At 45.2% G+C, this 14,486-nt stretch overlaps 2 protein-coding genes across 2 annotated transcripts in view; one reads left to right on the top strand and one right to left on the bottom strand.

Moving 5' to 3' along the window:
• The window catches only part of LOC134842735 (WD repeat-containing protein 7-like), a 625,416-nt gene that overhangs the window by 558,241 nt on the left and 52,689 nt on the right, over positions 1-14,486 (bottom strand). The gene's annotated exons all lie outside the window — the stretch shown is intronic.
• The window catches only part of LOC134842736 (uncharacterized), a 57,491-nt gene continuing 55,765 nt past the window's right edge, over positions 12,761-14,486 (top strand). The window contains exon 1 of the mRNA XM_063859212.1: positions 12,761-14,029. Within this exon, the coding sequence (XP_063715282.1) occupies positions 12,893-14,029 (1,137 nt within the window). The 5' untranslated portion in view covers positions 12,761-12,892. The remainder of the gene's footprint in view (positions 14,030-14,486) is intronic.

Below are 14,486 nucleotides of genomic sequence, written 5' to 3'. Positions count from 1 at the left end.
AACTAACCTCTAAACCGTACTATATTTACCCAGTGATCCTCCCAAGGTCTTCATTTTAATTATCCCGTTAACATTTTGACCTCCTAGGGTAGGGGGAGACCCTTTTTTTAATGGGTAGCTAATTCATTCCAAGCTTCTAAAATTTCTACCTGTATTCTGTTCCAATCCCGACCTTCTAGCTATCAGTGGAATTTAGTTCGTCTATTAGGGGTCAAATTAAACCAAAAAGTCACCTCCGGAGAGCCAAGAAATTTTCCCGTCCAATCATACTATTTAGGAAACTTAGTTCTCATGCTACGGTCCTATTACTATCCATTTCTTCTCGGACTACTTTTCTTTTACCCTTATTGCTACTCTATTAATAGCGCATTCGTCAAGCTAAACTGAACCCAAGGTTTACCAAGTCCACTTTGAGTTAAATCCACTACTCCAAGGTTGCAATGTAAAATCTATATCTCTATCAGCTTCTGCTCTAGTTCCCAAGATATAAGTTTTCCCCTCAATTTTGAGCAAGGTGACCCATTCTCGTTTCCAGGGGTTGGGCTGGGAAATACGCCACTTTCCGGGTTAATCTCGGGGTTTTTCATACAACTTTGGGGTCAGAAAGCCCAAAGGTCAACTTAAGGTCACCCAGGGGTAAAGAGGGGTCAAGCTTCCATATTTGGGTTCAGAATCCCATGGGGGTCCTAACTACCAAGGAGGGCCCTAACTACCTTCATTCATATCCCATTAATACTTCACAAGTTATGCCATTTCTAAGGTCCATTATCACTTTTTCCGGGAAACGGCTATTAACACCGGAAGGAGTCACCGGAGAGTTTTCACTCCCTAGGGGTCTTTTTTTGGGGTCCGTATCTTATGTCCCTTGCCGCCATAAAATCAATATGCCCTGGCTCATTATTTTGCGTAAATTGCCTACTTCCGGTCTAAGGGGGAGTGTTTTTCCAAGTGCTAATAGCTTCCGGTCCAACCGCCGGATTTGGTTCAAATTATAATACAAGATGTATCTTGCCCGTATGCCCTGGTCATCCCCCAAGTTTCAGCTCCCTTCGTTCATCGATGGCCGAGAAACGACTTCCGGAAGTTACGGGTGGGTTTGTTTTCTCAGGGCATAAAACCGGAAGTGGGGGTCTTAGGGGTCTGGGGTTCTAAATTTAAGCGTCCCTCAACTAGGCCTACAACATACTAGAATTTGAGCCGAACACCGTCGCTAGCTTCCGAGTTCTGATAGGGCCATTTACACTTCCGGGGACCGTTATCACTTGCCCCCCAAGGGTCTGAGGGGTCCCGTTTTTCGTATGCCCTGGTCAAATCATCTCTAGTGTCGCTCCTCTAAACTTCATAGACCTAGGCACTGTAGTTCCTATTTGGGGGGTGGTCCGCCGATTTTACTTCACGTGAGTTTTCTGCCATAAGAGGGACTATATCTTTGAATTTTCAACTATTTCGAACTTTACCCTTTGTTTGCTGTACTACTTAGCTTAATGACGAATCAATCTTACGCTCAGGTTACTATAGCATGTAATACAGTAGAATCACCAATTCTACAGTCTTCCCTTCTAGTCTATTATTCTCCCGAATAATGCTAAAAGATAACTTCTAACAAGGCCTAATGATAAGTTACATAACTCTTCGCTTCGCCGTGCTCCCTAACACTTAGTCGTTTTCCCTCCCTTTAAAGTTTTACCCTTAAAATATCGCGGACCCAACAGTTAGTCCCCGTTAAATAAACAGTGATATAGCACAAAGAGTAATCTAAGAGGGGACATAACTGAATTAATTTTACTTTTCATGGTACGATCCAGCCCTTTCACATTCATAATCATCACTATCAATTGTCTGCGCAACAGTTCTGGTGAGATCGCACTCAATGTAACAAAGCACCAATTTATGAGATAAAAAGAGACAGTCTACTAATGTAAGTTTTAACTCACAAACTCGTCGATTGTAAACCGTACAGGTGGTCTCCTTACTCGAGTTGGTCGACCGCCATCATCTGCAATTCCAACTTCCACCACCGGTTCGGCAGCCATCACCTCGCCAGGTGGTCTGTCCTCCGCCTCACAGGGTAGATTCTCCTCTGCAAAGCCATCCTTCGTCAGCACTACGTCGTGAGGTTTCGCGTAGAACAGGTCAATGGGGTACTGGCATTCCTGATCATGAACCAGACTGAATGGCGTCGCTCCCGTCGCCCGATGAATAGTCGTGTTGTATACAAAACTCAAATAGGGCAACATCGTACCCCACGTCTTTGGGTTCTCCGCACAGTACTTTGAAATCACCTTCGTCATCATCGTTATATTGCCTTGTCAGCTCTCTACCTTCGAGCGAGTTTGTATGGCAAAGTCGGGGTTCCATTAATTGCCAACAGTCGGCACATCTCCTTGATCAGTTTACTGCCGAAGACTTTTCCCTGGTCCGTACGCAAAGCATTGGGAGTTCCAAACTTCAGTACCCAATGTTCCACAATTGCTTGAGCCACGTCTGATGCATCTGTTGATACAAGAGGGACCGCAATCGCATACATCGTGAAAAGATCCGTCAAAACAAGCACATGTTTCGCTCTTGTCCGCGTCGCCGTCGTCTTTGGACCCAAATCGTCCACTGCTATCGTACTGAATCTGATTCCGGGGTCAAATGGGGCCTGAATCGCAGCTCACTTCCTTTTTCCACTGGCACTCTGTGCTGCTTGGCTTAAGCACCACTGGACTTTTCTTTCGACATCCGTCTTCATCGTCGGCCACCAGTATCATCGTCTTATCTTCGCCAACATCTTCTCCGTTGCAAGCTGTCTTCCTCTGGTCTCCGTTGAATCAAACTGTCAGAGGATTTCCTTTCGTCCTGCTGCTGGAACAACCGTCAAAAGTGTCGGCTTTGACCCATCTCTCTGGAACCATTTCTTGTAAAGTATTCCTCCCCGAATACTCAACTCATCCCACCTCGACCAGTACGCCAACTCCTCAGGTCCGTACTCAATTGCCTGCTCCTTCGGAATAAGTTTCGTTCCCAATGAAGGCATATCGCTCATCTCGTCTGCTATTCCTGCCCAGAAGAATACTCGCGCAATCGCTTCGTCTTCTTCCTGCATTGTCGCAATCTCTTCGTTCGTTCGTTCCCATCGAATCGCGTCGCTGTCGACTACTTCGTCCACCTCTGGAACCACTGCAACTCTCTCTGTTCGGCCTCCTCCACGAGCTCATCTCAAAGCTTCATCTAATGAAACAGGTTTTGGGCACTCGTACATTTCATATTCCTCCACTTTTGTTTCTTGAACCACATTTAGGCTGTGATCGTCATAACTCATCGGCCATCCTTCCAAGACTTCGTCGGGAGACTCCACTGCTGCTGTTATCTTTGCAATCAACCTCTTCCGCATGTTTGATCTTGGAATATGATTTCCTTTAATCTGTCCGCCCGGTTCATGTGGCAGAGAGGACATCCGTTCCGGAGAAGGCCTATGTGTCAAGTGCCGTATGGGTAACATTGAACCTTTTCTCGTTCCCGTTCACAAGAAATCTTCTCCGCGACTGAACGCCAAAGAGCACCGATACTCTTTCATCGATCGCAGTCCTAGGACCATCTCGGCTTTCAGTTTCGGGACCACAAGTGCTTCGATTTCTTCGGCAATGTCGCCCAACTTGAAGCGAGTTCTGACAACTCCGTCGACCGCCATTATTTGTCCGTCTGCTGTCTCCAGTCGACCTACGTAGCATTCCATCGTCGGTGCGTCAACCATTCTTCGCGCAACATCTGTCCTTATGAGATCGGTGGTGGCTACGGTATCAAGCAGCATCCCAACATGGGTTCCGCCTACGCAAGCATTAACGACTGCTCCGCGTGGATCACTGACATCATGACTGATCCCAACACGCTCGATGCGCGTCCGAGAATTCTGTTTCGTTTCCAACTTTAGGTCGTTCTCTCTGATCCTTGGTATTCGTTCCAATTTCGATAGAACTTGTTCCTGCTCCAATATCTTCTCGCTCTTCCCTTCTCCATCATTATTTGCATTCGTATCGTAACGCGCGCAAGACTTAGTTCCTGTAGCTTGCTTTCGCCTTTCCGCCTGCTGTTTCTTAAATTCGGCCGGGACAAATCCTCCTTCAAATTCGCCTTCTGTCCCGGCCCTTGGTAATTTAAATGGTTCGCGCATCTTTGGGGTCATCCTTTTGCAATGTGGCCCTCTGTACACAATTAAAACAACCACCCTGGGTCAATGGGTTGTTTCCACTCTGTCGCCCAATTGGGTTCGCAGAGTCGCGTTTCTGATTCTCTCCCCGTCGGGTGTGACTCTGTGGCTTGGGTTTACAAGGAGCAACGAACCTACCAATTATTGTCGATAATTTTTGCATCTGGGCCATCATTTGAGCAGCCAGATCGTTCTGGCGTGATTCCTGCATCTGCATCTGCAATCTCACCTCATCATACCTCGAACTTTGGACATCAATTTGCTTCGCCAGGTTGTTCTGAGCCTTCATCAATTGGTCCAGCCTCTGGTCAGTGTGCGTCTGCAATTGCAATCTCGTCAGCTCCGTCCGTATCTGTTGAGTCTTGGCAGTCAGCGTACTGTCTCCGCCAGCCTCAGTCGTCAGTTCGTCAGATTCGGCCGTCTCCGACTCTTCATCCTGACTGTTTTGCGTGCCATATCTAGAGACTGTTCTCGGGCCACCGCCTGGTTGAAATTCTCGAGGTCTTCTCGCAGAAGCAATTCTTGAAGCTCGAAATCACACAATCCATCATTGAACTGTTCGCGGTTCATGTCGTCCCGGGCTTGAGCTCCCAGGTTTGTATTTGCAACTTCACCCAAGGATCGCACTCGTCTTGCAAAATCTCTCAAGCCCTCGCCTTCCTCCTGCATGAGGTTCTTGAATTCAGCCCTCGCAGCTGATTGCGTCCAAAATGGCATCATCCTCTGATCGAGTTCAGCGAGCATTCTGCCTAGCGTCGGCTCCTCGAACCCGTCAACTTCCTCTCGAAAGTGAGCTGGCATACTCGTGATCTCATCCAATGCCCAGCCTGTCAGACAAGTCGGCAGCACCATCCTGGCCTGCTCATTGTCCCATCGATTGGCGTCTGCTATCCATGCAAAGTGTTTCCTCCAGTCTCGCCAGTTCTGATAACTGCTCGAGGGAAACCGATCTAGTCGTATCGTACCAAATCCGAACACTCCCTGTTGTCGATCGAGAGCATTGGCCGCTGCCACTGCAACCTTTGCAATCAGCTGTCTGTCTTGATCGTTCATCGCCATCGCAATTGTTTTGTCGATCGTTCATTCGTTCTTCTCGTCCTCGTAATCCCGCACAAATCGTCGTTGCAGCTATCCATTTATTCTGGGACTAGTTTTTCTTTTACCCTTATTGCTACTCTATTAATAGCGCATTCGTCAAGCTAAACTGAACCCAATGTTTACCAAGTCCACTTTGAAATAAATCCACTACTCCAAGGTTGCAATGTAAATTCTATATCTCTATCAGCTTCTGCTCTAGTTCCCAAGATATAAGTTTTCCCCTCAATTTTGAGCAAGGTGACCCATTCTCATTTCCAGGGGTTGGGCTGGGAAATACGCCACTTTCCGGTGTTAATCTCCTTGTTTTCCATACAACTTTGGGGTCAGAGAGCCCAAAAGTCAACTTAAGGTCACCCAGGGGTAAACCAGGGTCAAGCTTCCATATTGGGGTTCAGAATCCCATGGGGGTCCTAATTAACAAGGAGGACCCTAACTTCCTTCATTCATATCCCATTAATACTTCACAAGTTATACCATTTCTAAGGTCCATTATCACTTTTTCCGGGAAACGGCTATTAACACCGGAAGGAGTCACCGGAGAGTTTTCACTCCCTAGGGGTCTTTTTTTGGGGTCCGTATCTTATGTCCATTGCCGCCATAAAATCAATATGCCCTGGATAATTATTTTGCGTAAATTGCCTACTTCCGGTCTAAGGGGGAGTGTTTTTCCAACGCTAATAGCTTCCGGTCCAACCGCCGGATTTGGTTTAAATTATAATACAAGATGTATCTTGCCCGTATGCCCTGGTCATCCCCCAAGTTTCAGCTCCCTTCGTTCATCGATGGCCGAGAAACGACTTCCGGAAGTTACGGGTGGGTTTGTTTACTCAGGGCATAAAACCGGAAGTGGGGGTCTTAGGGGTCTGGGGTTCTAAATTTAAGCGTCCCTCAACTAGGCCTACAACATACTAGAATTTGAGCCGAACACCGTCGCTAGCTTCCGAGTTCTGATAGGGCCATTTACACTTCCGGGGACCGTTATCACTTGCCCCCCAAGGGTCTGAGGGGTCCCGTTTTTCGTATGCCCTGGTCAAATCATCTCTAATGTCGCTCCTCTGAACTTCATAGACCTAGGCACTGTAGTTCCTATTTGGGGGGTGGTCCGCCGATTTTACTTCACGTGAGTTTTCTGCCATAAGAGGGACTATATCTTTGAATTTTCAACTATTTCGAACTTTACCCTTTGTTTGCTGTACTACTTAGCTTAATGACGAATCAATCTTACGCTCAGGTTACTATAGCATGTAATACAGTAGAATCACCAATTCTACAGTCTTCCCTTCTAGTCTATTATTCTCCCGAATAATGCTAAAAGATAACTTCTAACAAGGCCTAATGATAAGTTACATAACTCTTCGCTTCGCCGTGCTCCCTAACACTTAGTCGTTTTCCCTCCCTTTAAAGTTTTACCCTTAAAATATCGCGGACCCAACAGTTAGTCCCCGTTAAATAAACAGTGATATATCACAAAGAGTAATCTAAGAGGGGACATAACTGAATTAATTTTATTTTTCATGGTACGATCCAGCCCTTTCACATTCATAATCATCACTATCAATTGTCTGCGCAACAGTTCTGGTGAGATCGCACTCAATGTAACAAAGCACCAATTTATGAGATAAAAAGAGACAGTCTACTAATGTAAGTTGTAACTCACAAACTCGTCGATTGCAAACCGTACAGGTGGTCTCCTTACTCGAGTTGGTCGACCGCCATCATCTGCAATTCCAACTTCCACCACCGGTTCGGCAGCCATCACCTCGCCAGGTGGTCTGTCCTCCGCCTCACAGGGTAGATTCGCTGGCTCCTCTTCTCTTCTGGCCTCCTGCTCCGTCGTATCGTATGCCTCAATCGCATCTTCTTCCCTCCTAGCCACTTCTCGCATCATTCGTGGTGGATCAGCGAAGTATTCTGGCATCGCCCGAATTCGCACATTTCTCCCGGGCGGATTAAATTGTGGCTCGACTGCTCGATTTCTCACAGGCAACAATCTCACTGGTACATCTCGTGGGCCTGGGTGATGACTAAAACCCTCCCCGTTGTTCGCCCTTATCAACTCATCTTCATCATACATCTTCGGGTCGTCGAAGAAGTTAACCGACCAATAGGGTGTCGGTCGCTTGCTGCTAGTAGCCTCATCTGACTGTGCCGTCTCTTCTGTGATTCGCTTCAGCATGTTGAAGTGCAAGAACTTGACTTTGCTAGGAGTTGACTCCTTTGCCATCTTGTAGTTCACTTCAGACATTCTCGCCAGTACAACATAAGGTCCTTCCCATGGATCAAAGTGCTTCCTCGACTTGAACTTTTCTTTCGCCCACACCCAGACTTCATCTCAAGACTTCATCTCCATGAACTTTCTTCCAGTACTGATCCTCCTGTCGTCGTTGATCCGTCCTAAGGATTTCTCTGGCACTGCTATGAGCATCTTGGAAGAGCTCATCTAGTTCCTCTGCAAAGCCATCCTTCGTCAGCACTACGTCGTGAGGTTTCGCGTAGAACAGGTCAATGGGGTACTGGCATTCCTGACCATGAACCAGACTGAATGGCGTCGCTCCCGTCGCCCGATGAATAGTCGTGTTGTATACAAAACTCAAGTACGGCAACATCGTATCCCACGTCTTTGGGTTCTCCGCACAGTACTTTGAAATCACCTTCGTCATCATCGTTATATTGCCTTGTCAGCTCTCTACCTTCGAGCGAGTTTGTATGGCAAAGTCGGGGTTCCATTAATTGCCAACAGTCGGCACATCTCCTTGATCAGTTTACTGCCGAAGACTTTTCCCTGGTCCGTACGCAAAGCATTGGGAGTTCCAAACTTCAGTACCCAATGTTCCACAATTGCTTGAGCCACGTCTGATGCATCTGTTGATACAAGAGGGACCGCAATCGCATACATCGTGAAAAGATCCGTCAAAACAAGCACATGTTTCGCTCTTGTCCGCGTCGCCGTCGTCTTTGGACCCAAATCGTCCACTGCTAACGTACTGAATCTGATTCCGGGGTCAAATGGGGCCTGAATCGCAGCTCACTTCCTTTTTCCACTGGCACTCTGTGCTGCTTGGCTTAAGCACCACTGGACTTTTCTTTCGACATCCGTCTACATTTCATATTCCTCCACTTTTGTTTCTTGAACCACATTTAGGCTGTGATCGTCATAACTCATCGGCCATCCTTCCAAGACTTCGTCGGGAGACTCCACTGCTGCTGTTATCTTTGCAATCAACCTCTTCCGCATGTTTGATCTTGGAATATGATTTCCTTTAATCTGTCCGCCCGGTTCATGTGGCAGAGAGGACATCCGTTCCGGAGAAGGCCTATGTGTCAAGTGCCGTATGGGTAACATTGAACCTTTTCTCGTTCCCGTTCACAAGAAATCTTCTCCGCGACTGAACGCCAAAGAGCACCGATACTCTTTCATCGATCGCAGTCCTAGGACCATCTCGGCTTTCAGTTTCGGGACCACAAGTGCTTCGATTTCTTCGGCAATGTCGCCCAACTTGAAGCGAGTTCTGACAACTCCGTCCACCGCCATTATTTGTCCGTCTGCTGTCTCCAGTCGACCTACGTAGCATTCCATCGTCGGTGCGTCAACCATTCTTCGCGCAACATCTGTCCTTATGAGATCGGTGGTGGCTACGGTATCAAGCAGCATCCCAACATGGGTTCCGCCTACGCAAGCATTAACGACTGCTCCGCGTGGATCACTGACATCATGACTGATCCCAACACGCTCGATGCGCGTCCGAGAATTCTGTTTCGTTTCCAACTTTAGGTTGTTCTCTCTGATCCTTGGTATTCGTTCCAATTTCGATAGAACTTGTTCCTGCTCCAATATCTTCTCGCTCTTCCCTTCTCCATCATTATTTGCATTCGTATCGTAACGCGCGCAAGACTTAGTTCCTGTAGCTTGCTTTCGCCTTTCCGCCTGCTGTTTCTTAAATTCGGCCGGGACAAATCCTCCTTCAAATTCGCCTTCTGTCCCGGCCCTTGGTAATTTAAATGGTTCGCGCATCTTTGGGGTCATCTTTTTGCAATGTGGCCCACCTGTACACAATTAAAACAACCACCCTGGGTCAATGGGTTGTTTCCACTTTGTCGCCCAATTGGGTTCGCAGAGTCGCGTTGCTGATTCTCTCCCCGTCGGGTGTGACTCTGTGGCTTGGGTTTCCAAGGATCAACGAACCTACCAATTATTGTCGATAATTTTTGCATCTGGGCCATCATTTGAGCAGCCAGATCGTTCTGGCGTGATTCCTGCATCTGCATCTGCAATCTCACCTCATCATACCTCGAACTTTGGACATCAATTTGCTTCGCCAGGTTGTTCTGAGCCTTCATCAATTGGTCCAGCCTCTGGTCAGTGTGCGTCTGCAATTGCAATCTCGTCAGCTCCGTCCGTATCTGTTGAGTCTTGGCAGTCAGCGTACTGTCTCCGCCAGCCTCAGTCGTCAGTTCGTCAGATTCGGCCGTCTCCGACTCTTCATCCTGACTGTTTTGCGTGCCATATCTAGAGACTGTTCTCGGGCCACCGCCTGGTTGAAATTCTCGAGGTCTTCTCGCAGAAGCAATTCTTGAAGCTCGAAATCACACAATCCATCATTGAACTGTTCGCGGTTCATGTCGTCCCGGGCTTGAGCTCCCAGGTTTGTATTTGCAACTTCACCCAAGGATCGCACTCGTCTTGCAAAATCTCTCAAGCCCTCGCCTTCCTCCTGCATGAGGTTCTTGAATTCAGCCCTCGCAGCTGATTGCGTCCAAAATGGCATCATCCTCTGATCGAGTTCAGCGAGCATTCTGCCTAGCGTCGGCTCCTCGAACCCGTCAACTTCTTCTCGAAAGTGAGCTGGCATACTCGTGATCTCATCCAATGCCCAGCCTGCAGACAAGTCGGCAGCACCATCCTGGCCTGCTCATTGTCCAATCGATTGGCGTCTGCTATCCAGGCAAAGTGTTTCCTCCAGTCTCGCCAGTTTTGATAACTGCTCGAGGGAAACCGATCTGGTCGTATCGTACCAAATCCGAACACTCCCTGTTGTCGTAACTTAGTTGTCATGCTATGGTCCTATTACTATCCATTTCTTCTGGGACTATTTTGCTTTTACCCTTATTGCTACTCTATTAATAGCGCATTCGCCAATTTAAACTGAACCCAATGTTTACCAAGTCCACTTTGAATTAAATTCACTACTCCAAGGTTGCAATGTAAAATCTATATTTCTATCAGCTTCTGATCTAGGTCCCAATATATAAACTTTCCCCTCAATTTTAGCAAGGTGACCCATTCTCATTTCCAGGGGTTAGGCAGGGAAACACGCCACTTTCCGGTGTTAATCTCGGGGTTTTCCATGCAATTTTGGGGTCAGAAAGCCCAAAGGTCAACTTAAGGTCGCCCAGGGGTAAACCGGGGTCAAGCTTCCATATTTGGGTTCAGAAGCCCATGGGTGTCCTAACTACCAAGGAGGGTCCTAACTACCAAGGAATTCCTAACTACCTTCATTCTTATCACTTTAATACTTCACAAGTTATACCATTTCTAAGGTCCATTATCACTTTTTCCGTGAAACGGCTATTAACACCGGAAGGAGTCACCGAAGAGTTTTCACTCACTAGAGGTCTTTTTTCGGGGTCCGTAACTTATGTCTATTGCCGCCATAAAATCAAAATGGCCTCGCTCATTATTTTGCGTAAATTGCCTACTTTCGGTCTAAGGGGTCTTTTTCCAAGTGCTAATAGCTTCCGGTCCAACCGCCGGATTTGGTTCAAATTACAATTCAAGATTTTACTTGCCACTACCTATCATCCCCCAAGTTTCAGCTCCCTGTGTTCATCGGTGGTCGAGAAACGATTTCCTGAAGTTACGGGTGCGTTTGTTTACTTAGGGCATAAAACCGGAAGTGGGGGTCTTGGTGGTCTGGGGTTCTAAACTTAAGCGTCCCTCAACTAGGCCTACAACATACTAGAATTTGAGCCCAACACCGCCGCTAGCTTCCGAGTTCTGATAGGGACATTTACACTTCCGGGGACAGTTATCACTTGCCCCCCAAGCGTCTGAGGGGTCCCGTTTTTCGTATGCCCTGGTCAAATCATCTCTAGTATCGCTCCTCTGAATTTCATAAACCTAGCCACTGTAGTTCGTATTTGGGGGGTAGTCCGCCGATTTTACTTCACCTGAGTTTTCCATAAGAGGGACTATATCTTTGAAGATTCAACTATTTCGAACTTTACCCTTTGTTTGCTGTACTACCTAACTTAATGACGAATCAATCTTACGCTCAGGTTACTACAGCATGTAATACAGTAGAATCACCAATTCTACAAAACAGCTCGTACAGCGACAAAACATTCAAAGTTTCGGGTGCCTATAACCGGTAAAACGAAGTGGCTTAAGTCTAAGTTTTATAGTTGCAAACAATTTTTTAACGGAAATAATTATACTTTTAGTTTGGGAAAAAAGGAATTTTTTATTTAGAGGCGACTGTACAGGGGAGGGACTCTAGGAAAAAAGAATCTTTTGCCAGTCAAAAGTTTGGTTTTGATATTTTTTTTGCACCGCCATGCTATAATAAATGGTCAGCGCTAGTAGATACTAAATTGAAGGGAAGCATTTTCACTGGCTCCATTTCCTAAAAACTTGTATTCCACCTAAAAATTTAAGCTAGAATTTTTGACCAATCCAGGCACTGTTAATAATGCGTTTTTTATTCGAAAATTTTAAGCACAATAAATAATTAATATCATTAAACTTCTCAATGAAATTTATATTTGTATAAGATACACACTCATTTAATATTTATTTTAAGTACCATTTTTTATTGTTCCCACTTTCAATACGAGAGTGACGGAATATTTGTGCTCGGGTGGGTTTTTTTTCTTCAGACAAATTTCGACTTTTTAACTAGCCAATTTTGACGAAATTTTTTTATACCATTCGAAAGGTATTGTTGTCATGAGCTCAAATTTGAAAAGATATGTCACCTGTGATCATTTTTCGTAAAGTTATGGGGGTTTAAAGATTGCCATTTTGGCCAATTTGGGACAATTAACGCGCGATATATTTCGCGCTATTAACGCGTAAGCGGAGAGTTAATCCGTCTTAGAAATCGTTCCAAATTGGTTGAAAGAAGCTTATTTGCCATAATTGATTTGTTACAAGGAGCGAAATCTATATTTTTGTACTTTATATGGCGTGTGGGGCGATGATTTTCATTTAAAAAATTCAAACTTTAGAGAAAAAAAGTATTTTCATTTTGTTTTATTACATTGATTTTTTATTATTGCTCCATAAACCTTCAAAGGCAGTCGGAGCATTCAGGGCTTCGCCCTGATACGAGCAGTCTTGTTCTTTATGCAATGCTCGGACGAACATCTGGACAAAAAAATTCATTGATAGAAAATTTTTCAAATATACTGTGTATAATAAGCACGCTGAGATAATACAATGTTTAAAAGCCATTTGATCAAAATGAACTCTTATTTATTAAGTGGTATTAAGTCACAGTCCGTATTTGACAAAATATCGTTGCGTTGGTGTTATTAAAAAAACGTTTACGAGACAAGCTTCTGATGATTGAACGCGTGATCAAAACAGCGTGAAAATAAAGTGATATGGACGAAGATCAGGTCCAAAACTTTTGCGACAGCTTCGACATGTCGTTGCCGGATAAGAATCACCGTATATTTACACTTCCCAGGACGATTGACACTGACGATCACCTGAAAAAGATGGCTTACACAAGCACCACACAGTACTCTGAAAACACCTGTTATCTTGTTCTGTTTGAAGTTCCGGAAACTTCCAGTATCATCGAAACTGCTTGTGCTGAAGATCGAAACCTGAAATCGGACATGCTCTTGAATCTGTGTCTCAACTTGGGCAAGGGAAGAATTGATGTTTTTATCGAAATTAATCAAAATATCGAAAAGCAAGATGTCTCAAAGGTCAGTGAAATAACACAAAATCATCAAAAGCGAATCAAAATCATTAGAAAGATTATGGCCAAAAACGGTTTGGTAGATAGAGTAAAAGTTGAAATTAATGGCATAAAACCAGAAAAAATTGAAAAACCCTCTAAGTTGTGGAAAATGGTTGGTGATATCAAAGAAACATGTCGCGAATGCGGAATTGCATTTATGTTGAGGGACGAAAAGAAAAGCGAAATCGAAGCTGACCGAAGACTCTCGCTGAATCAAGTGAGAAATGTTTTGAAACCAGGACGGGTTGATAGCTTCACTGAAGTAGCTAGAGAGCTGGCTAAGAATTGCAATTTCGATACTCGCTTGTTCACACTGCAAAACAATCAAGTTAAAGCTTCTTGGAAAGGGAAAGATGAACACGGAACTACGCTAAAAGACTACAAAAAACTAGAAGAGCTTGTCAAATGCAAGATTCGAGACTCATATAGTAAAAACTTAACAACCAAGCCGTTCTTGTTTGCTCCAAAAGAGGAACTAATTTTCCGGTCAACCACATTGCAAATGGCCGGTAAAACAGGACTCGCAGACTACAGGACATTCCAAAAAACTACAAGCGAGACTTCTTTATTCATGCAACTGATCGAAGCTATTAATGAGCCTACAGCGGAAGAGGAGCCAAAAGGAATCTTTATCAAAAACACAAACGAGGACAAGCTGCAGCATATTCTAAGGGTGAAAAAGGGGGAGCGGTATGAGTACGACTGGCTCTTCTGTGCACCTGACAAGCTGATTTGTATCGAAATCACCGCTTCCAAAATCACTTCAGAGGTGAGAACAGGAGTGTTTTTCAAAAGATGACTGCAATAACTTCGTCCAATTTTAAAAATGGGAAGGATAGCTTAAACTTCCGACACCAACCCCCTCCTCTTCATTTTATAACGACCAAAATTGTAACAGAACAACCGGCTGCTGGGCTAGAAGAAGGTTTGGAGCTCACAGGCGTAGCCGTCCCTTAATTCTAGTTGCCAAATTTTTCCTTTGGCCACCTTTCGTAGTTTTTTACGACAGCCATTCATGGTGGACTGAACGTATAACTTTTCTAAAAGTGCCTTTGGCGTCAATATATGCCAAGTTTTAGGATGGGGGAGGGGGTTTAGGTACGCGCCAAATTTTGCAACTTTTGTGATGATTTTTGCCACGATCACCTGCGCCTAAAACGTTTTCCTAATTTTGACCGTTCTGGGTTTCAAAGGGCTGGAAAAGTTTTTAATGTCTCACCTATAAG

The sequence above is a fragment of the Symsagittifera roscoffensis genome, chromosome 3 (assembly GCF_963678635.1).
Source record: "Symsagittifera roscoffensis chromosome 3, txSymRosc1.1, whole genome shotgun sequence".
NCBI classification, from domain to species: domain Eukaryota; kingdom Metazoa; phylum Xenacoelomorpha; order Acoela; family Convolutidae; genus Symsagittifera; species Symsagittifera roscoffensis.
This window is presented reverse-complemented; position numbering and strand designations above follow the sequence as displayed.